This window comes from Vombatus ursinus, unplaced genomic scaffold, assembly GCF_900497805.2.
Source record: "Vombatus ursinus unplaced genomic scaffold, bare-nosed wombat genome assembly UNPS02015255.1, whole genome shotgun sequence".
In the NCBI taxonomy this organism is placed as follows: Eukaryota; Metazoa; Chordata; class Mammalia; order Diprotodontia; family Vombatidae; genus Vombatus; species Vombatus ursinus.
The window spans coordinates 33,943,202-33,966,123 of record NW_020955033.1 but is presented as its reverse complement, the minus strand read 5'-3'; the positions used below and the strand labels follow the sequence as shown (position 1 = coordinate 33,966,123).

General features: G+C 37.6%; 1 protein-coding gene across 6 annotated transcripts in view; it reads right to left on the bottom strand.

Moving 5' to 3' along the window:
• Nucleotides 1–22,922, bottom strand: part of LOC114031914 (rho GTPase-activating protein 28-like) — a 192,690-nt gene that overhangs the window by 40,374 nt on the left and 129,394 nt on the right. For all 6 annotated transcript variants that reach the window (XM_027847117.1, XM_027847116.1, XM_027847120.1 and 3 more), the window contains exons 4-7: nucleotides 7,088–7,175; nucleotides 4,143–4,300; nucleotides 1,115–1,280; nucleotides 911–1,002 (exon numbers count right to left, since the gene is read on the bottom strand). In XM_027847117.1, coding sequence (XP_027702918.1) covers nucleotides 911–1,002; nucleotides 1,115–1,280; nucleotides 4,143–4,300; nucleotides 7,088–7,175 — 504 coding nt within the window. The remainder of the gene's footprint in view (nucleotides 1–910; nucleotides 1,003–1,114; nucleotides 1,281–4,142; nucleotides 4,301–7,087; nucleotides 7,176–22,922) is intronic.

Sequence of the window (22,922 nt, the reverse complement as noted above, 5' to 3'; positions counted from 1 at the left end):
AATTTCTTATAACACTTTGTCTGGGATTCTTTTTCTCGCATCCATATCTTATTCTTCTTGTATCACAGTTATTTGTGTACTATGCTTCCCCTCATTAAATGATAAGCCATTCGAAAGCAGAGACTCGTGGCGGCTTCATATCCCCAGTACCTGGCTAACTGTGTCTTGAACATCATCAGCATTTAACAAATGTTTACTGAATTACTGAACCAAATTAGATAATTTAAATGGTGCCAAAGAGAGCTCTTGTGGGAATTCAAGAAGGGTGTGCTATAAGATTAAGAAATATCAGTTTTGGCTCTAGGTACAAACGAGGTATTTGCATTTTTAACCCTTAGTAATAATTTAATAATAGTTCTAATAACCTCTAACATATAATATCTAAAAATAATAATAGTTAATATTTATATCACTATTTATATTTTATGAGCCAGGCACTGTCCTAAGTACTTGACATTTATCCACTTATGTGATCCTCACAACAACCCAGAGAGGTAGGTGCTGTTATTATTCCCATTTTACAGATGAGGAAACCGACACAAACAGTGGTTAAGGGATTTGCTCAGGGTCACACAGCTAGTAAGTGCTGGAGGCTGAATTTAAACTCAAGTCTTCCTGACTCCAAGTCCAGTGCTCTATCCATTGTACTACCTAACTGCTCTCTAAAAATCTGAGTAATAACTTAATAATGGGTTTAATAAATACCAAACATATACTATTTAAAAACCTAAATAATAATTTAATGATAGGTTTAATAAGTACCAAACATAAGTGAAAATTCAATAATGAATTTAATAAGTATCAAACATAGTATCTAAAAACCAAAGTAACCATTCAATCATAGGCTTAATAAGCACCAAACATATAGTGTCTCAGTCCCACTGATGATATACATTTGCATTCTACTCACTTTTTGGAAGATAAGAGGAACTTTAATTCCAGGGAACTTCTTTTGATCGTTTTCCAACAGGACAGTAAGTGGAACACCAAAAAGTCCATTTTCTTCAAAGTTAAAGAAAAAATGAAAGAAAGAAAAAGAAGGGAACCAGTTAAGCAATACCTCATTGCAGTGCTCCCCAGTGTCTGAATCAGTGGTACCCATTGCTCAGATTACCTCGTCCTTTTACTTTGTCTGTTCGGTTCCTCTTTAGTTCGATCCCCAGAGCATCATAAAAGGCTGTCAATTCGATGAGAGAGAGATAGCGAATCTTCTTCATGTCTTCCACTGACAGGTCTCCTACTTCAGTTAATCCAAATCTACTTTTTCGAACAATGAATTTCTGCAAATGCATGTTGAAAAAACGGAAACCTTCTTTAAAGGAAAGGAGAGATTGTAGAGGTTTTGTCAAAGTGTCCCTCTGGCTGATCTGATTTTGCCCAGGGCCCCTGAAAGTGCTTCTCTAGGGGCAGAAAACCAGAAGCTAATTCAGCTCCTTCAATTCTGATAGACAAGGTCAGGCTGAATCTGACTTGATATCTTCATTTGGTTCCTTATTCCTATAGGTGGGTTGAATGATAGTACGGTGGAGGCAGCACATCCACTTGAACTGATAGAGGCACCTAAGCACATTCGTGAGCTGAGGCCAGGGATGAAGACCAAAACCAAAAGCCACAGATGCTACTGGCTTGTACCTCTAACACTTCACCCATCTCTTACCTTAAAGTACTTTTCTAACTTATCCACTTTGATCGGCATATGATGAACAGGAGTCTCCCCACTCTACCCAGGCCATACTGGTTGATAACCAGTTTCTACATCTATCAAAATGTTGATAAACCAGCAGCAGCCCTGCCTTCTGGCCCCCCTGAATACCCTGGCAGAAATGCTAGCATAATCAACCATAGAACAAGAGGTACAGAAGGCACATTCTCTCCATACTGTAAATAAAAAATTTGGATTTTTCTCTGTCTCCCACTTCACAGGCCCTCAATCTCCTGAAATGATATTAAAATAGCAAAGAGGATTTTGCTCATTAAAATTCTGGATGGCACATCACTCCATAGACAGATGATAAACAGGCATGTTCTAAAGACCTTTGGGAGATAATCTTTATGCTTATTTAGAAGTATTAAGTTTTTTGGATTTAATTGCAACATTTTACATTGCACTATAGGCAATAAAGGGGCAGCTAGGTGGCACAGTGCATAGAGTGCCGGGCCTGGAGTTAGAAGATTCATCTTTCCCAATTCAAATCTGGCCTCAGACACTTACTAACTGTATGATCCTGGGCAAATCACTTAAGCCGGTTTGCTTCAGTTTCCTCACCTGCAAAATGAGCTGGAGAAGGAAATGACAAACCACTCCAATACCTTTGCCAAGAAAACCTCAAAGGGAGTCACAAAGAATTGGACACGACTGAAAAATGACTCAACAATGACAAATAAGTAATAATAATAATAATAATAATTATCATGTTTATAGCACTGTGAGGTTTGCAAACTACTTTTCAAATATTGTCTCTCTTGATTCTCACAACCACCTAGGGAAATAAGTGCTATCATTAACCATTTTATAGATGAGGAAACAGGCAGACACAGGTTAAGTAACTTACTCAAGGTCACACAGCTAGTAAGCATCTGAACACAGCTAGTAGGATCTGAACTCAGGTCTTCTAGGTTCTAAGTTCTGTGCTCTATTCCCTGCACCACCTGGCTGTCTCCATAGGTGCAAGTAAGCTACAGCATATCAACAGTAATGACTTACATGTGAGTAATGGTAACACACATATAACTGAAAATGGAGGTGGCCAGTCACAGGGAAAGAATGAGGGGGTAATGGATGGACACCGATAAACATAAAATGTGAATGGAACCAATGGAGACTTCCAATATGTTCACTATATCCTTTTTTGGAAATTGTGGAACGACAGGACACAAATTATACGGAATGAGATATGAAGAAGCTGTGATATGTAGCTGGAAGGGTAAGCTTATTTCAATGAGATCATGAGTAACAGGTTCATAGGAGAGAGTGGGAGAGACACTAGGACACTGGCCCTTTGGCGGGGAAGTGGGAATGAAATTAATACTGTGATTCCACTGCTGGGGGGAATGATACCCAAGGAAGAACAGGACAGGACTGGCCAAGGGAGGAACTCATTTGGTTTGTGGCTGCTAGGGAAGAACTGTTCTAAATGGTCTCTTCCTAATTTAATTAAGTATTCTTAATGACTAGTTTTTTTGTTGCTAGAGTGAAAGTTCTGTTAAAACGTAATTTTTCTAGTCACACAATCATTTAAAGTGATTACTTAAAATTTCTGCCCTCTAAATTCCAAGTCATCCACCCTAGAAAGAGTAAATGATGTCATCTCTTCTATCTAGGACATATCAAACAAGTTTGTTAGAACTACACATAAAGTATGACCTATGTCAAATTGCTTGCTGTCTCAGGGAGAGGGAAGGGAGGAAGAGAATTTGTAACTCCAAATTTAAAAAGAAATAATAAAAATTGTTTTTACATATAATTGCAAAAAAAAAAGATACTGCATGTAAAATATAAGTAACTAAGTTCTGAGTGTGGGTTTTGAGAGGTTCTCTCACATATGATGTCCTTAAGCCTTAGAACATGGATTTTGGGGAAATCTATTTTGGTCACTCAGATACCTATATTTAGTTTGCTTCCTGGCCCTTGACAGTGTTTTATACAGGTGAAGTTACAGGATAGATGAATTCTGGATAAGAGTAACAGTGTTACAGTAATATACCATTTCTATTTCCTCTTGTTTTAACTGTCCCCATAGGAAGCCAAGCGTGTTTTTCTATGGGAGCATTGAACTGTTTACTGACCTAATCAGAACATTATTCCTGTTTACATTGCAAAAAAGAATATGGTTCATATATTACAGGAAAAGGCTGGAAAATGGAAAAGCTAAGCAGGATGGCCCTTTTCAGAATGAGAAATTCTTAAACACCCACACACAAACACACACATATAACAAATATCCTGCTCTTTGCCCTACAGGGAATCCAGCAGGAAATTAGAACCATAGAAAGAAGGGACTTGAAAAGCCATCTAGTCTAACTCCATCATTTTACAGAGGAGGAAAATGAGGCAAAGAGGGATGAGGTGATTTGTCAGAGGTCACAGTCTGCTAGTTGTATAGAGAACAGATAATAGCATAAACATGAGGGGTACTACTTACAGTTAAAGAAGAATCTTCTTTTTTAAACCTTTGTGATTTAAGACCTTCTTTTTCTTTGGGAATCTCTGTGATGGACTCTGAGAAAGAAACCTCAAAGGACAACTCTTCTGCCACTGATGGAGTGTCTTTATCTAATCCACAGTCAAGACAACTGTTGGCTGAAAATGTGAGCAAAGGACATGAGGACATATCATGAGCCATTTGTCAAATGGTGCCCCCAACACTATATAAAGCATTCCACCTACCCATCTAGCTAGGTGAACAGTCAGAGAGTTCGCATGAACCCAAGGGCCATCAGACTTAAACCAATGAATTTAAGTTGAACAATCCTGTCACTATTGCTCAAACATCCCATTTCTATTCCACTTGCGCCTCTTAGTTTTTACCTCTTGCTGTGTGTTCCTGGACACATATTCCAACTTGCCACCAAAATAGTGTTAAAATCGGGCACATCTAATAGCTAGACTCAGTGTCTCTCAAGCATCAGAATCTTGGGCTGCACAGAAAGATGAAGCTGATAACACCACTGGTAGATCACATCTGTAGTACTGTATTGAGTTCCAAGAGCTACATTTTAGGAAGACAGTGGCTCAGGGAATGCTTAGGGGAAGAAGTGAATTCAATTTGATGTTCATGTATTAAAAAACTACCAAGTACCAGGCAGTATTCTAGGGGCCAAGGGTATACACAGCCCCTGCCCTCAAGGATCCTACATTCTACTGGGGAAAAACAACATGCATACATAGAAGCAAATATGAAATATACAAGTAATTTGTAGGGGTAGGCCACAGGTCTAAAGGAAAGGGGAGCTTGTTAATAACAGAATGGCAGGTCCAGAGGGCACAAAGTTAGGGTAGGAAAGAGTGGGATACAGACACCATAAGGATAGATATGACATGATTGGTTATGAAGGACAATGGAGTAGTGGTCTGAGAAGGAAACCTTGGCTAAGAATCATAGGGATTTTTCTTGCCACCAAAGGGCAGCAGATTGCTACCAAAGAATAGCAAAAGCAATATTTATCTGATTATCAGAATTTCAGTAAAGGAGAAGAGATACCCTTTGGGGCAAGATGGATGTCCTTTCCCTGGTCTTGCATTGATGGTCAAAGCAGAGGTCAGTGAATTCCTGGATCTAGGCTGGTTATAACCATCTATTAGACCTGTTCTACTTGAACAGGAAGAACAGAATATATGGCAAACCCTGTGAGAAACATTAGCATTGGTCTTTCTCCTGGGTAGAGGAGGAAAGACCAATAATAATGGTTACTACAGGGTGAACCAACATACCTACAGAGTTCTATACATGCCTATGAGCGCACAATACCTTTGGCCATAAGAGGAAATGTCAATGAGAATGAAAGGTCAAAGAATACTTGGGAAAATTCAGAGGGAGTGACTGAAAATGGTCAATCCTTCATTCATAAAATTTATTCATCTAAATAAATAAGGAACAAGCAAGCTGAGTATGTTGTGCAGTGTTGATTTTAATTTTTTAAAAAGAAATTATTATTAGAGCAGTCAAGTGGCACAGTGGATCCAGCTCTGGCCTTGGAGTCAGGAGGATCTGAGTTCAAATCCAGCCTCAGACACTTGACATGACATGAGCTGTGTGACCCTGGGCAAGTCATTTAACCCCGACTGCTTCACCAAAAAGCAAAAAAAAAAAAAAAAAAGCATTGAAATGTTCTTTACGGGGCAGCTAAGTGGCGCAGTGGATAGAGTACCAGCCCTGAAGTCAGGAGGACCTGAGTTCAAATTCGGCCTCAGATCACTTAACACTTACTAGCTGTGTGACCCTGGGCAAGTCACTTAACCCCAATTGCCTAAAATTAAAAAAAAAAGAATTAAATAAAAAGAAATCATTATTAGTAGTAGTAATAATAATGGCTAGCATTTACAGGGCACTTAAAGATTTGCAAAGTGCTTTATATATGGAAACTCAAATTAAATAGTTTAATATTTCTTCTGTTTGATCCTGGAGGGCAGAACTAGTAACAATGAATGGGTGGAAACTGCAGAGAGACAGATTTGGATTTAAACGGGATATAAAAAGAAACTCCTTAATAGTTGGTGTTATTCCAAAGTGGGATTCCTCCTTACTAGAAGGTCTTCTATCGGTGGCTAGATGACTCCTTGTCAAATACATGACAGAGTGGATTCTTGTGAAGGTATGGATTGACCTGAACAGGCTTTAAAGTCTTTTCCAACTCTGAAATCCTGGGAACTTTCTAAGAATCAGGCAGACTGACTAGAAGAGGGTACACCATATAAAATGGGTGCCCCACATCAGTGGCTACATGATCATCTCCCTTCTTGCAGCACAGTCTAAATTTAATAACAGTGTGGTAACGAAGGGGCAAAAGTATGATAACTGCTGGAAGATCCTCTTTCCACCATTTTATGGAACTTAGTCATAAAATGGGAGCCCCTGTTGGTTATCTATAGGATATATATATATGGAGTAATTTGTTTAGGGCTGCTAACAAGGGCCAGAAGGACCATATTCCTTATGAGAACCATCTCCTCAACAATGAGGCCACCTTATTTGCAGAGGAAACCTACCATGAAAATCTATCCTTGTGTCAACTTTAGTACTTGACATAATTGAATCAGTATTTCATAAATGGATTTCATGCCCATTTCCCAGATTACTTTTGACTTTTAAGCAGATTCAGAATACCAGTCCCTAAATCAAAGAAATTTGTCATATGCTTGATAAGAAACAAAGTCTTTTGAACCCAATTTCTTTTATTTCTCAAGTATGTGGCAAATGATAAAGAAAAAGAGAGTGCGTTTTTAATACACTCACATGTGGATTTTCTTAGGAACTAATGCAATCATTACTGGTTTTGTATACACATAGTGTGACCCTCCCACCTCCCCCCCCCAAAAAAGATGAAGAGACAGGTAAAGTGAAGTTTGATTATATGGTAGCTTACTTACAATTAACTGCTTTCCAAACTGGCTTCTTCCCTGGTACCTGTACCCCATTTGCAGGAACAAGAGATACTGGAACAGGCTCAAATGGAGGCTATAAAAGATGGGGGAAACAGATTTTTTTTGTTTGTTTTAATTTTTAAAAATTTTTAAACACAAAAAGGGGCATTTTCATGCACATAACAGAACATAACAAGAAGATTCTATATGAAACCACGTTCTCCCCATGGTGCAATCGATAGCGTGCTACATACACATGGAATCAAGAAGACCTGAGTTCCTATCCCAACTCAGATGCTTACTAGCTATGTGACCCTGGGCAAGTCAGTTAACCTCTATCTGCCTCAGTTTTCTCTTCTGTAAAAGGGGAATAATCATAGCACCTACCTCCCAGGGCTGTTATGAGGATGAAGTGAGATAATAATTGCAAAGCACTTTGCACATTTTAGAATTCCATATAAATATTAGTTATTATTATCATTATCTAAATAATGATTGCTTTACAAAATTTATGTGTATGGATATACATATATCCATACATATATACTTATGTAGACACACAGGCACACCTATTTACATATACATACATACACATAAATATATGTATGTATGTGTGTGTGTATATATGTATGTATCTATGTATGAATACTAGCTAGGTGGCTTAGCGGATAAAGCACAGGTTCTGGAGTCAGGAGAACCTGAGTTCAAATCTGGTCTTAGATACTTACTAGCTGTGTGACCCTGGGCAAGTCACTTAACCCTTTTTACTTCAGTTTCCTCATCAGTAAAAAATAACTGGAGAAGGGATTGATAAACCACTCCAGTATCTTTGCAAAGAAAACCCCAAATAGGGTCACAAAGAATCAGATATGACTGAAACAATATGAATGTGTGTATATATATATGTATGTATATGTATATATACACATTGTTTCAGTCTGTATACAGACATATGTATACACACACACATATATATAATAAATAATATATATATATAATAAATCCATGTTACTTTAAAAATTATGCTGCCAGTCTGTGCTTCCTCCTGAATTTCTTTCTGTTCATTTTAAAAATGTTATAATGGCCCTCTTTTGGGGGGCACTTTTATTGTTTAACTTTCCTCCTCTCTCCCAGTACCCCTCAATTAAAAGTGAGGAAAACAGAGAGAAAAAAAGATATGTAATAAATAAGCATAACCAATAAAAATGGATCCACACAACAGGCATGCCAAAAATCAAGTCTTTTTCTACCCCATGTCTCTCTCCTCTCTGTCAGGAGGTGAGTAATGTGCTTCCTCATAAGCCCTCTGGAATCACGGCTGGTCCCTGCATTGATCAATGTTCTTGTGTTTCAAAGCTGTTTGTCTTTATGATGTCGCTGTCCTTGTACAAACTGTTTTCCTGGCTCTGTTCCCCACTCTGCCTCAGTTTATACTACCCAGAATCCCCTGAAATCATTTCCTTCATCATTCTTTATAGTGCAATAACATGCTATCACATGCACATGTCACAATTTGTTAGGATTTCTCCCAATCATCTTAAGAGGCAATCTAAGTCATCTCCTTAGATCCTAGTTCTTCCCTGCCCCCAACCACAAACACATTTCTATAAATATGAACAGACTAAAGGTCTATCCACCATTTCAGTCTGCTTATTTTAATGCAGCAAATGAGTGCTCTTTGCACATTGTTAATTGTAATGAATACTTCCTTTATTGGTTCAGTTCACATATGGCTTCCGGAAGAGGACCATGTGTTGATCAAAATCACTGACATTCTCAACTATTAATGAGTGCTTGCAAATACTTTCATACATTTGCCTCCTTTATATAAAGTAACCAATTTAATAATTTATTAAGTAATGATTCTACACTTTCTCACTTTCACACCAAACACAGCTTAACAAATTTAAAGGTGGAAGGGACATCAGAGGTCATTAAGCCCAACCCCACCCATTCTGCAGATGAGGAAACCAAGTCACAGAAAGTTTAAGTGAATTGTTTAGGGCCACTCAGCTCTCAATGTCAGAGGTAGGATTCCAACCCAGGGCTACCTGACTCCAGGTACAGCTACTTTTGTTATGTTTTTTCTGGACCCTTGGATCCTTTGTCTTGCTCTACAAACTCCCACCAAAATGGGGACCTAGTTTTTCCATTGGAATTGACACCTAGTTACATTATATATTATTACTTTATATTAAATTACAATTTCAACACCAAACTCCATGTAAACTATAGTAAGGTGATGCCTATGAAGGAGCAAAGCGCTTGTATGTTCAGAATTGCTTTAGTCTTTAAGATCTCAGAGGGAGTTGAGTAAGATTGAAATAATATATGGAAGTTAAGAGTGTGTGATCAGTCTTGGCACAGTATCCTAATCTTTAGGTAGTGTTAGATACTAATAAACAGTGTACACACACAAATATAGTCTATGTAAGCACAGATACAAATTGTTCTTCATATTTTAAAATGACCCTCCTGGAAGAGCTCATGATTGACATGTGCAAATATGGCTGAGAAGACATCTATTTAGCCAGCAGCCCTTCCCACATTATACACAGAATAAAAGTATGAGGGTGCAGCTCTTTGATTTCCCACCACAGCCTGATGCTTTCTCTGCCTATATATCTGGCTCTGAAGCTCATTTTCTTCTCCACTGCACTCAGAGATAGCTCTTATCCATGCTTTTAACTTTTTTTTAAGCCTTATCTTTGGCTGCTGCAATGCAGTTGTTTATTCAATATTATTTACCATTTGTTCAAAACTTGGGAGAGAAAAAAATACCCCCAAACAATTGCAAAAAAGTTCCAACTTAGAGAAACTTTTATTTAAGTTAAGCACTTAAGTGAAGAAATGTGTGCTTGGCAATTGAGTGGAAAAGGCAAAAATGATCTGATCCATGGCTTCGTATCCCTTTGTTAAACTAATAATGTCCATACTGCACTAAAAAATAAAGTCCTGGTAGTGCCACCTGCATCTCAATACTGAGCACGTGACAACTGCCATTCAAAGACTTCCTTAAGTTTTCCAACAAATCGATACTGTGCCACACTTAGAAGTAGCACTGACCATATGCAGAGTTATAACCCCTGAGGTAAGCTTCACAAAAGCAAGTTGAAGGTAACTTCAACTTTTATTTCCCAATTACATGTTAAAAATTGTTTTAACATTCATTGTTTTAAATATTGAGTTCCAAATTCTCTCCCTCCTCCACCCCTTGAGAAGGCAAGAAATATGCTATTGATTATACATGTGAAGTCTTATAAAACATTTCCATATTAGCCATGTTGCAAAAGAAAACACACATGCGCACCCCCCCCTCACATACACACACACGAAAAATAAATAAAGTCCAAAAGTATGCCTCAGTTTCTGCCCAGAGTTCATCAGTTCTTTCTCTGGAGGTAGATAGCATTTTTCATCATGGTTTCTTTGAAATGATCTTGGATCACTGTACTGATCAGAGTAGCTAAGTCTTTCACAGTTGACTGTCCTTACAATATTGCTGTTACTATGTATAATGGTCTCCTGGTTCCCTCATTTCTCTTTGCATCAATTCTTATAAGTCTTCCCAGAGTTCTCTGAAACCATCCTGTTCATTATTTCTTATGGCACCATAGTATTCCATCACAATTACACACTGCAATTCATTCAGCCACTCCCCAATTGATGGCTATCTCCTCAATTCCAAATTCTTTGCCACCACAAAGAGAACTGCTATAAGTATTTTTGTACAAATACATACCTTCAACTCTTAAACACGAGTTCAGTTACTAGAGGGGGTAATATCCCAAAACTTATTCCCAAAGTAGATCCTACTTTTTTTAAATTTTATTTATAATTTATAGACTAAAACAATCATTTCCATAACACAGTACAGTAAAAAAGATGATTGCACATGAGCCAAAATGATGGGTGTAAAATGATATCTCAAGGTTGTTTTAATTTGCATTTCCCTAACCAATAATGATTTAGCGTATTTTTTCATGACAATAAATTGTTTTGATTTCTCCTTTGGAAAATTGCCGGTTCATATCCTTTGTTCATTTATTAATCTGGGAATAAATTGTATTCTACAGATTTGACAAAGTTCTTTACATATTTTAGATATGAGACCTTTATCTGATAAACTGTCCATAAAATTTTTTCCCCAACTTTCCGTTTTCCTTCTGATCTTGGCTACATTTGTTTTATTTGGGCAAAACCTTTTTAATGTAATCAAAATTATCCATTTTACACCTAACTTTACTCTCTATCTCTTGTTTATTCATAAATTGTTCACTTATCCATAAAAACTGTTGGGAAAATGGGAAAGCAGCATGGAAGAAACTGGGCATAGACCAATATCTTACACCATTTACCAAGATAAGGTCAAAATTGATACATGACCTAGATATAAAGAGAGATTTTACAAGATAATAAGACCCTACTTTCTAAAGACAATGGATAACATTCCCCCTCCAACCTGTCCCTCTCTCAAACATCTCTATTTCTATTGAGACTAGCACCATTCTCCCAGTTAACAAGGCTCAAAACCGTAGAGACATTCTTGAGTCTTTCTTCTCACTCATAAGCCTCTATCTCATCAATTGAAAAGTCTTGCTAGCTCTATCTCTATAAAATGTCTCCCATCACCTCTTGGCTGGGCTACTGCAGCAGCCTCCCACTGGTGTCCTTTCTTCCAATCTTATCTTCCATATCACTGCCAAAGTTATATTCCTAAAAACAGATCTGACCATAATACTCCCCTAATTCAAACATTTTCAGTAATTCCCTGTTGCTACGAAGATAAAAATTTTAAAACTCTTCAGCCTGGAATTTAAAGCTTCCAACATCTGGTTCCCAGAACTACTTTTCTTCTTTAATTTCATATTACTCCCCTCCTCATACTCTCCATCCTAGGCAAATTGACTGGCTGTTTTGCATATATGACATTTCAACTTCCTCTGAGGTTTTGCACAGGCTTTCCTCCCATGCCTGTAATACAATCTCCCCCACCCCACCTTTTCTTTTGAAGTTTTCAGAAATCCCTGTGTTCCTTGAAAGCATAGCTGAAGTACTACCTCCCCTGTAAGATTTTTCTGATTTCTCCAGATGTTAGTGCAATATGGTTCTTGAAATTATTTTACATTATTTTGTTATTACTTATCTGTGCACATTTTACATCCCTCAGAATGTAAGGTTCTTGTGGGCACGTACAGCTTTTGATTCAGAAAATGTGCTGATCTGCATTGGTAGAAGGAGTTCCCTCTTTGGGAGTACTAGTGAAATCTCAGGTACTGTTTTTCTCTCTCTCTCTCTCTCTCTCTCTCTCTCTCTCCCTCTCTCTCTCTTTTAACATGCAGCAACTAACACAATACTTGGTGTATAGTATGCACTTAATAAAAGTACTTTTTATTTCATTCACTTATTTATATCACCATCACTTCTGAATACATCCCTCCCTTCTCTCCTACCTAGCCAGTTATCCTTTGCACCAAATACTCAAGAGATGAAGGAGGGGAAAGGAAAGGGAGGAAGTGCAGAAAAGAAAGGGGTGGGGGGAGAGAGAGAGAGAGAGAGACTAATATACCAACTTAGCCTGATATTGGATGACCCCCCACTTCTGAAAAGAAAAGAAGTAGTCAACTTTGGTCATCATAATTACAGAGAGTTCAGTTTTCTTCTATTTCACAGTTGTAAACATTGTGTGTATTATAGAAAGAGGCTTAAAATTTCACTGCAAAGACAAAACAATCATTCATGGAATAAGAGTATAAGGTACTATGTGATTAGGCACTAACAGGCACTATAGCTTGATAAGTATTTGGCTTGATAGGTTCAGAGGATAGGATGATTGATAAGAAACAAAGTAAGGAATCATGGCTTCCCAAATGAAATGGGACTTGAGCAGAAGACAAGAGAGGGCCTTCCAGTCAAAAGTAAGAACATGGCCAATGGCACAGACATGAAAACAGAAGAACTGAAAGAGATCTTAGAGGTTAGGGACTAACTATTGGAGTGAAGGTAGGTCGTGGGGAAGTAGTAGAAAATTAAGTTGGATAGATAGAGTTGGAGCAATCATGGAGGGCTTTGAAAGCCAAGCAGAATAAATTAGACTAGCTAGAATAAGCAATAGGAAGCTATTGGAGATTTTTGAAGAGGGGTGGAAGTAATTTTAAAAGAATATTCTCCAGCAAAGAAATGGAAGTGGTAAGGAAAGGGAAGAGACCACAGTCAGAGAAGCTGCGATTGTAATTCACATATATAAATTATTACAGGCACAGAGTGATGAGGGCTTGAACTAGGGTGGCGCAATGGGAATGGAAAAGGACAGAGGGATATGAGAGAAACATCAAAGAAAATTTGATAGCATTTGATTACTGACCCGGTATCTGACATAAAAGAGGTGAATTGAAGGTTTGGGACTGGGTGACAGAGAAAATTGTGTGGTTGTGAAAAGTAATGAGTTAATAATGCCTGTAACGCATTTTGAACAAAGGGATAATATAGATTTATAAACGTTGCAGTTGTTAATAGGCAAAGGAAAATGGAAATTAATTTTCTCTCTATTTGCTTTAGTTCCAGTGACCTTGAAATTGCTTCACGCTGAGGAAAAAAATCCAATTTGTATCTAACAGAGAAAGGTTAGGACTAAAGGGAATAACATAAATTGCATTTGACTATGATCACCTTGGTATGTCGACTAGGGCCTAAGGGTGAGCAGGAGTGTGAGCCAGAGAGCACAGACCATTCAGACAGACTTGACATAAGGGTGGAGACAAATCACTCCTCTAGGTACCACTTTAAGAAAAAAAAAAAAAAAAAAGGAACATTGCAAACAGCTGAAATGCAAGGGGGTGAAAACAGGCAGCCTCACTGGAAGTGATTGGTTTTACTTAGAGAATGGGATGTTTCTTTGAGAAGCTGAAATGATCTTCCTACTTCTTGTTGGATTTGACTTCGATGAATGAACAAATGATATTTGTTAAATGCCTACTAAATTCCAGACACTATATTTTTTCTTCAAAGCCCCATCAGCATCATGGCTTTTCCATTTAAGAAGGATGAATATGGTCAAGTGTATGCCACAAAAAGGAAGTCAAGGGCAGCGTGATGGAGGACAATGGTTCTCCAACTTTTTTTTCTCATGGCACAGCGTACAAGATTTTCATGAAGGACTGTAGCATTCTGGCAATACTCAGGGGCTGTCTGGAGACTGGTAATACACAGACGACCTTCAATAAGCAGCTATTTTTTTGTGTGTTTTTTTGGAGCTGAAGATCTGACATTGTGAAGTTAGTGCATATGTGTAATAGATGACTCCTATTTATTTTTGTGAATATTATTCTTATTATACTGTGTGTGCTGGGTAAATTGAATTAACATTGAACAAAATTTTATACATGCATGCACACTTTTTAAAAAAATCTGTAGTAACACCCAACATTTTAAACTTGAGGCACAAAATTTTTGAGAACTATTAGTATAGTAGAAAAAGTGATGGATTTGTAGTAAAAAGTCTGAACCTCCAACTCTGAAATTTTGTGATACCATGATTTTTATGAATTTATAGAATCACAAAGATTTTTACCTTAAATACATCTAGTACAATCCCCTCCTTTCAAAGATAAAGAAATCGAAGTTTAGAGAGTTTCAGTCACTTGGACAGTGACCGATTAATTTAATTACCCTAAGATTTACTATCTAGCCCGACAATTCTGTTTTTAATCAACTGGATCTATTGATGAACTTGTTTATTTCCAATAACCAGATGCTCTGTAAATAAGCTTTTTTTAGGGTTAGCAATCATTCTCATCACTACTGAAATACCATACAATATGTAAGATATAGTATATATGTATATAAACTCACATACATATATAACATAATATAATGTGTGTGTATATTTAAATGAAGTCACATTTATTAAGTAGGTAGTGTGTCAATCTCTGGAAAGACAAAAAAAAATCCCTCTCCATAAGGAGCTTAAATTCTATGGGGGAAATAATATGTATACATATAAATATCTATAAAATATATATTATGTAATTTCAGGAGAAAAGTGCTAACACAGAGATTAGGAAAGACTTTGTATAGGAGGATGCATTTGAAATGTACTTAATCCAGTTTGTTGTTTTTTGGTCATTTCAGTCACGTCTGACTCTCTGTGACCTCATTTGGGGTTTGCCATTTCCTTCTCCAGCTCATTTTACAGATGAGGAACTGAGGCAAACAGGGTTAAGGGACTGACCCAGGGTCACACAGCTACTAAGTGTCTGAGGAGGGATTTGAACTCAGGAAGATGAGTCTTCCTGACTCCAGACCCTGGCACTCTATCCTCACTTAGCTGTCCACATCCAGTTGCCAAACCCTAAAATAGGTAGCCAACAGAATTAACTTCTCAAGTTTTCTTTGACATAAAGGTCAAGAACTAATTTAAAATATGTAAAAAAAAAGTAATTATAATTATAAATGTTTTACTTAAGGCTTATCATTGTCAACTAAACTTACTATTGTAAGTAATGTAATTATTTACATTTAAATTAGTTCATTTCAATGCCTAAAGAATCATAATTATTTTTCAGTCACTCTTAAGTACTCATCAAGATTCTTCATCCGTACATTTTCATTAACTTTTCCTTTTATATGAAAGCAGTGTGTACTCCATTTTCTGGTTCTATTTCTTATTATCTTATAAGCGTTTTTATTTTATGATTTTAAAAATTATTTTACAAGGGTCTTTTGAGACTTCTTTATATAGCATTTCCTATACTAGGTCCATCTTAATTACATTATTAGTATTCCATTATGTTATACAGCTGAGCAATTGCCAAATCTCGTCTCTACTTCCACATCATCTCTTGGCATACGTGCCCCTCTTGGCTTCTGCCCTCTCACACACACCCTATTTCAGGGCCTCATTGCTTCCTAATTGGTCTCTCTGTCTTCATTCTCTCCCTGCTCCAATGCATCCTCCAAAGTGGTTTGCCTTGGGCAGGTCTAATCTTGTTCACCCTCTTATTCAATAAACTCCCATGGCTGCCTATTACTTTGAGGATTACATGGAAGTTCTTGGATTTGGCATTTAAAGCTCTTCACAACCTAGTGCCACTCTACCTTTCCAGCCTCATTCCTGCCTTCTCCACCTGCTCCACCCTGCCACACCCCGGATCACCTTGTATCTGCTTTCTTTACCCCCCCAAAAATATAGGCACTTTGAGGGGTAGGGTTATTTTGCTTTTGTCTCTGTATCCTCAGCACCTAGCACATATTAGTCCCTTAATTCATACTTAATTATTAATTGATATATTTTCTTTTAGCTAGACCCTCTGGTTTCACAAGTGTAGGGAATTCCTGGTGAAAAGGCTCCCTTTCCACACAGACTGACATGTCTTTGCAACTTAGAACCTTAGAATGACTTGCCCAGGTTCACACAGACTAGAACTGAGGTCTCAACTCTGAGTTTGTTTACACCACACTCCCTTTTGTATAGTACATTATCATACCGTGATTTATTTAACCAATTCCTTATTATTGGAAATTTAGTTTATTTCCTGTTTTCCCACCAATTAAATATAATGCTGCTATGAAAATCTATGAGTGGACAATTTAACACTTAATTTTTTATGCAGCATGGAAAGAATGATTCTGGTTGAACCGAAATAGCCCATGGTTGCTACCACAACAAGGTGTTTTGTTTTCACATTAACTTTTTTTCCTTTACCTTGAAGAAAACAAAATCTTTCACAATATGGCTAAGAAATGTTTACCAGGGTGCCTGGAAAATGTATTTGCATCTGGGGTTCTGCTCTCCAAGTTAAGTACTGTTAAAGATGAAAATAGCAGCAGCACTCAGTGACACACAAAACTGAGGAATTCCCATTAGAAGAGGAAATAGGAATAGTAGAAAGATGATGCAGAGGAGATAAGTCATGTCTCCCTAGAGTCCTTTTCCATTTAGACAAGTCATACAAGACAAGGAACCACAGGGCCGGTGGAGAGAACCAGTTCACCAACATCTTAATAAGTCACTACAGAGTTCCAAGGAAAAGAGACTGGGGTACAGCTGTTGTTGGGATGTGTAGACACGCCCAGGCTCTCAGAAGTTCCTTCTCTTCCCACCGTCCTTCCCCCCCCACCCCCGCCCACCAGCAACACACATACTCTGGATGAGTTGCAGGCAGCAGAAATTAGGTTTGAGGGTGGTTAAGCAGAATGTGTTCCTGCTATTGTTCCTGGAAGATAAAACTGCAGTAAACAGCTGGGAGCTATTATGAGAGAGACTGAGCCAGCAGGATTCAAATGTATTTAGAAAACAGGTTTTCCTTCTAGACAAGGCACTCAAAAGATGTCTCTTTGTGTGGACGGTACCAATTTTTTTTTTTAAATGAAGTGGTATAGTGCCGCCGCCCTTCTGGTATCCGTTTTCTTTAAGGGTTACAACACAACCAAATGAAATAAAGAAACATAAAAGAGGGGAAATGCTGCATATCTATAAAAGAGAAGGCAATTTCTCCTCTTTGTAATAACCATACCTGCAGCTAAGAATGCTATTTTCTGGTTAGATTGTCCTCTCCTTCCAGGCAGCATCTTTGCAAGATGCTAGATTAAGTCAAGATTAAAAGAACCAGGAAGGAATTTGAGCCTGGGGAAGGGGCAGGGTTTAGTCAAACAATTCACAGTAAATTCAAAGACAGTGCTCTTCCCCAGCAGTAAAATGCATGGGAGAGACTGTGGAGGGAAAGACAGTTAGCAGGAAAACTGGCTAAGAGATTACTGCAATAGTAAATGTTTGAGGCATATGACATCATTTACTTTGTTGATGAGTTTACTAGACTGATAGGTCCCAGAAATGCTGTAGACATAGTTTATCAGGAATTCAGCAAGGCATTCAACAAGGATTTTTACAGCATGTTTGTGTACAAAATAGCGAGATCTGGGATGAATGATGGTACAATCTGGTAAATTTGTAACGAGAATGACTAGACTCAAAGAATGCTGATAAATGGATTAAGGTATTGATTTAACCTGACAATGTCTTTCTATTCCCACAGCTATTGCCTTAGAATAGGCCCTCATGACCACTTACTTAGACTACCACTGTTATTCAGTAGTTTTTCAGTCCTGTCTGACTCTGTGATCCCATTTTGATGTTTTCTTGGCAAAGATACTGGAGTAGTTTGCCAATTCCTTCTCCAGCTCATTTTACAGATGGGGAAACTGAGGCAGACAGGGTTAAGTGATTTGGCCAGGGTGATATAGCTAGGAAGTGTATGGGGCTGGATTTGAACTCATAAGGATAAATCTTCCTGATTCTAAGCCCTGTGCTCTATTCACCGTGTCACTTAGCTACCACAGTCTCCCCCTAATACATTTTCCTACTTCTATTACATTTCCATTTCAGTCCATCCTATACACCCCTACCATATTTATCTTTCTTATATTCAGATCTAGTCATGTTATTCTTGTACTCAAAATTCTTAAAGATCTTTGTCTTGTCTACTGAGTTAAGTTCAAACTCCTTAGTGTGGTGATTTAAGGTAGTTTACAATCTGTCATCATCCTACCTTTCATCTCATACTATTCTGACTCAAAGCATCAAAGAATGTCAGAGTTAGAAGACGTGACTGTAGAAGCCATTCACTCCAAATCAACACATTCCACAGCATTCCCAACAAGTAGCCATTTACCTTGACTTGAAAATCTCCATTGAGGACAAACCCATTCCTTTCTGTTGTAGTTAATTTTACTTCCAGTGAGCTCTAATTATTTTTAAAATTAATTTATTATTGTTTTTAGTTTTCAACATTTACTTCTATAAGATTTTGAGTTCTAAATTTTCTCTCCCTTGTTCCCTTCTCCCCTCCCCAAGATGGCGCAATCTGATATAGGCTATACATATACATTCAGATTAAACATATTTCCACATTAGTCATATTGTAAAGTAGAATTAGAACCAATGGGAGAAACCACGAGAAAGAAGAAACAAAAGAAAAAAAAAAGAGAACAAATAGCACGCTTTGATCCGCATCCAGATGCCATAGTTCTTTCTCTGGATGAAGATAGCATTTTTCATCATGAGTCTTTTGGAATTATCATTGCATTGCTGAGAAGAGCTAATTTATCACAGCGGTCATTGCACAATGTTGCTGTTACTGTTGTACAGTGTTCTCCTGGTTCTGCTCACTTCACTCCACATCAGTTCATCTAAGTCTTTCCAGATTTTTCTGAAGTCTGCCTGCTCATCATTTCTTATGGAACAACAGTATTCCATTACATTCACATACCACAACCTGTTCAGCCATTCCCCAACTGATGGATATTCCCTCAATTTCCAATCCTTGGCCGCCACAAAAAGAGCTTCTATAAATATTCTGTACATGTGGATCCTGTTCCCATTTTTATGATCTCTTTGGGATGCAGACCTAGAAGTGGTACTGCTGGGTCAAAGGGTATGCACAGTTTTATAGCCCTTTGGGCTTAGTTCCAAATTGAAGAGATCTAATTATTAAGAAGGTTTCCACTATAAGTCAAAATCTGCCTTTCCAACTTTTACTCAATTCCTTGTTTTTCCCTCTGAGGTCCCACAGAACAACTCTAATCCCATTTCCATACGACAAGGCCTCAAATACTTGAAGACAGCTATCATATACCTTCTAAATGGGCTAAGCATCCTAGTTCCTTCAAAAAAGTCCTCATATGACATGATCTCAAAGCCTTTCACCCCTTCATCACCCTGGTCACCCACCGCTGAACATTCTGCAATTTGTCAATGTCTTCCCTAAATTATAGCACCAAAAAATAAGCACAATACTGCAGATCTAGTCTGAAGAACTATCACCTCCCAAGTTTTGTCCACTATGCCATTCACCACACCACGTAACATCACACTAACTTTTTTAGCTTCCATATCATACTATTGACTCAGTGAGTATGCAGTCAATTCAAGACCTCTACACAGTATCAATTCCATCAAACACTTTTTTGATTTTCATTGATCAACAACGGTCACAGATTCCATAGAATTTATGACAGGCTTAAATTATCAGCCAACGGTTCTAGGTACTACTCAACAAGCTGGACTTTTCCTAAGATCCCAAATGATGTGATTAGGCCAAAATTGATATTCTTTCCCCAAAAGTCTCCCTTTCCTCTCATGGCTGGGAGGCAGGAAGACCCAGGACCAAGGGGGGCACCCTCTTGTTCCTCCCTCAGCATTGGGCCATCCCATTGCCCATCTGGGCTGAAGGACTGCTCACAAGGCTTGGTGGTGATGGGACTCACCTACTGTATTCCTTCTTGTGAGATGAAGAACCTTAAGCCCTATTCACTAAATGTTCTTGCTACTACCTCCTAACATTCTTCAGACCTTACCAACTTGCCCTGCCTCTATGCCTTACAGATCTGCTACTGGCATCTGACCTACTGATGCAACCTAAGGCCACTTAGCCTTGCCAATCACACCACTGTTGCACCCTTAGGACCTCCAGGACTTTCCATCTGCATTGCAGAGCATCTTGAGAATAAGGACTGTCTCATTTTTATAATTTGTAATTCTTAGCACAGAGACTGGCACATAATAAGCTTTTAATAATATTTTCTCATTCATTTAATCCTTATACTTTCACTTCCTTTACCAAAGGAATAAAGTGGCATAATTTCTATTTATTCAACTAATTATATTATGTCATTATGTTAAAGACTATCAGTATGTTGAATTGATTATATCTGTAAAAATTAAAGCAAGCTGTACACAATAGAGATTCCAGTTTCAAGTTCAACCCTTTTTCTTCTTTAGTATGCGTATGGAAATACTTGTTTTATTTGGGGTTAAGTTTGTTTTTAAGTCTAAATAAAGGGGGCAGCCAGATGGTGCAGTGGATAGAGCACTGGCTCTGTATTTAGGAAGACCTGAGTTCAAATTTGGCCTAATACACTTGACACTTAACTAGCTGTGTGACCCTGGGCAAGTCACTTCACCCCACTGCCTTGCAAAATAAATAAATAAAAAATTTTAAAATGAAAGTCTAAATAAAAAGACTATGAGGAAGTGAACTAAGTTGACTTATTAAGATGTTTAATCTGGAGTTTCCTATAAGATGTAAATTTAATCTCACTTGAACTTCTGTTCATTAGCATCTATGGGTCTACATGGGAGAGAGGAGTGGGGAGGGATTGAGAAAGAGATAGACAATACTATCTACTGAAGGAAAGAAGGAAAAAAAAACTTAGGAGCATTCGTCTTTTATTAAGAGTAGAGGAAAGAGAAAAAGTAAGAGAAAAAGAAAGGAGGAAGAGAAGTACTAGGTGGGTAGGGTTCAGTGAAGGATTTACTCTATTCATCTCAAATGGACACTATGTAAAGTATTTTGCAAACCTTAAAACCCAAAATAGATATTGGCTATTATTATTATTATTCCAAACAAAAACAGATACTACTATTGCTGTCATTAAGACATCCCTACCTGGCTGTTTCATCTTCACACCAAGGTTAACATGCCCAAAGCCAAGTTCATAATTTATCATCCAAATTAGATTATTCTTCTAACTTCATTATTTCTATATGTGGTACAAATAGTGACTTGCATCTTCCATGTTCCAACCTTGAGGTTATCTTGGACTCTTTTTTTCTCCCTCAAGACTTATTATGCAATCACTTACTAGATCACCCTACCCATTCTTCTTTGTAGCACTCTGGGAATCTATCTCCTCATCCCCTCTCCCACTGGTGCCACCAAAGTACTGACCCTCATTACCCCCAACCTGGACTGGATATGTTTTATGTATAAAAATAAACATATGGCAATAGAAAATAAATATGGCCATCTGTGCACTGATTGAAAATTGGTTTTGCCAAAATTGTGATTATTAATCCTTTTCCCAAGTGTTTATAACTTAGTTCAAACTGAAAGAGTAAATATTTATAAGTATGATGCCAAGACCTTAATTATATATAAAAAACTTTTAAAATTTTCAAAATAAATCAAGTGGACTTTTTTTTGCCCTGTTAGAGAATAGGACATTCAGTAGCCCATAAATTCTTGCTAGCTAAATTTTGGGGCAAGATCTGATTCTTACCTGTACTTACCACTTGGTGTCATTATTATTATGAACTGGTCTTTCATTGCTAAATTAATGCCAGAGATTCTGTAATATTTGTAACTTGGATCAAAAAGGCTCAAATGAAATAAATCATAACTAAGATATTCTTTTTTTGTAAGAATCTTATGTCAAAAACAAAAGAGTGGATAGACATATTGTTTTCCTAAGAAGCAGATAAATTGTTGGCTTTGGGGTCAGGAAGATTTGAATTTAATCCTGCTTCATACATTTACTACCTGCATAACCCTGGGTAAGTCACATAAACTTTCATAGCCTCAGCTTACTCATTTGTAAAATAGAGATAACAATAGCATCTACCTTATAGGGTTTATTGTGAAGATCAAATATATGTAATATATTTGTAAAGTGCTTCACAAACCTTAAGACAGCTATTATATATGCTATCTATCATGATTAGGATAGCTATAGCTGTCCTAATAAAGTCAGGAAGATTCATCTTCCTAGGTTCAAATCTGGCCTCAGACACTTACTAGCTGTGTGACCTTGGGCAAGTCACTTAACACTGTTTACCTCAGTTCCTCATCTGTAAAATGAGCTGGAGAAGGAAATGGCAAACCACTCCAATATCTTTGCCAAGAAAACTCCAAATGGGGTCACCAAGAATTGGCCATGAGTTTAAAGACTAAACAACAACAACAACAAAGTTACCATGATTACTACTACTGCTACTGCTGCTGCTACTACTACTACTACTACTACTACTACTACTACTACTACTACTACTACTACTACTACTACT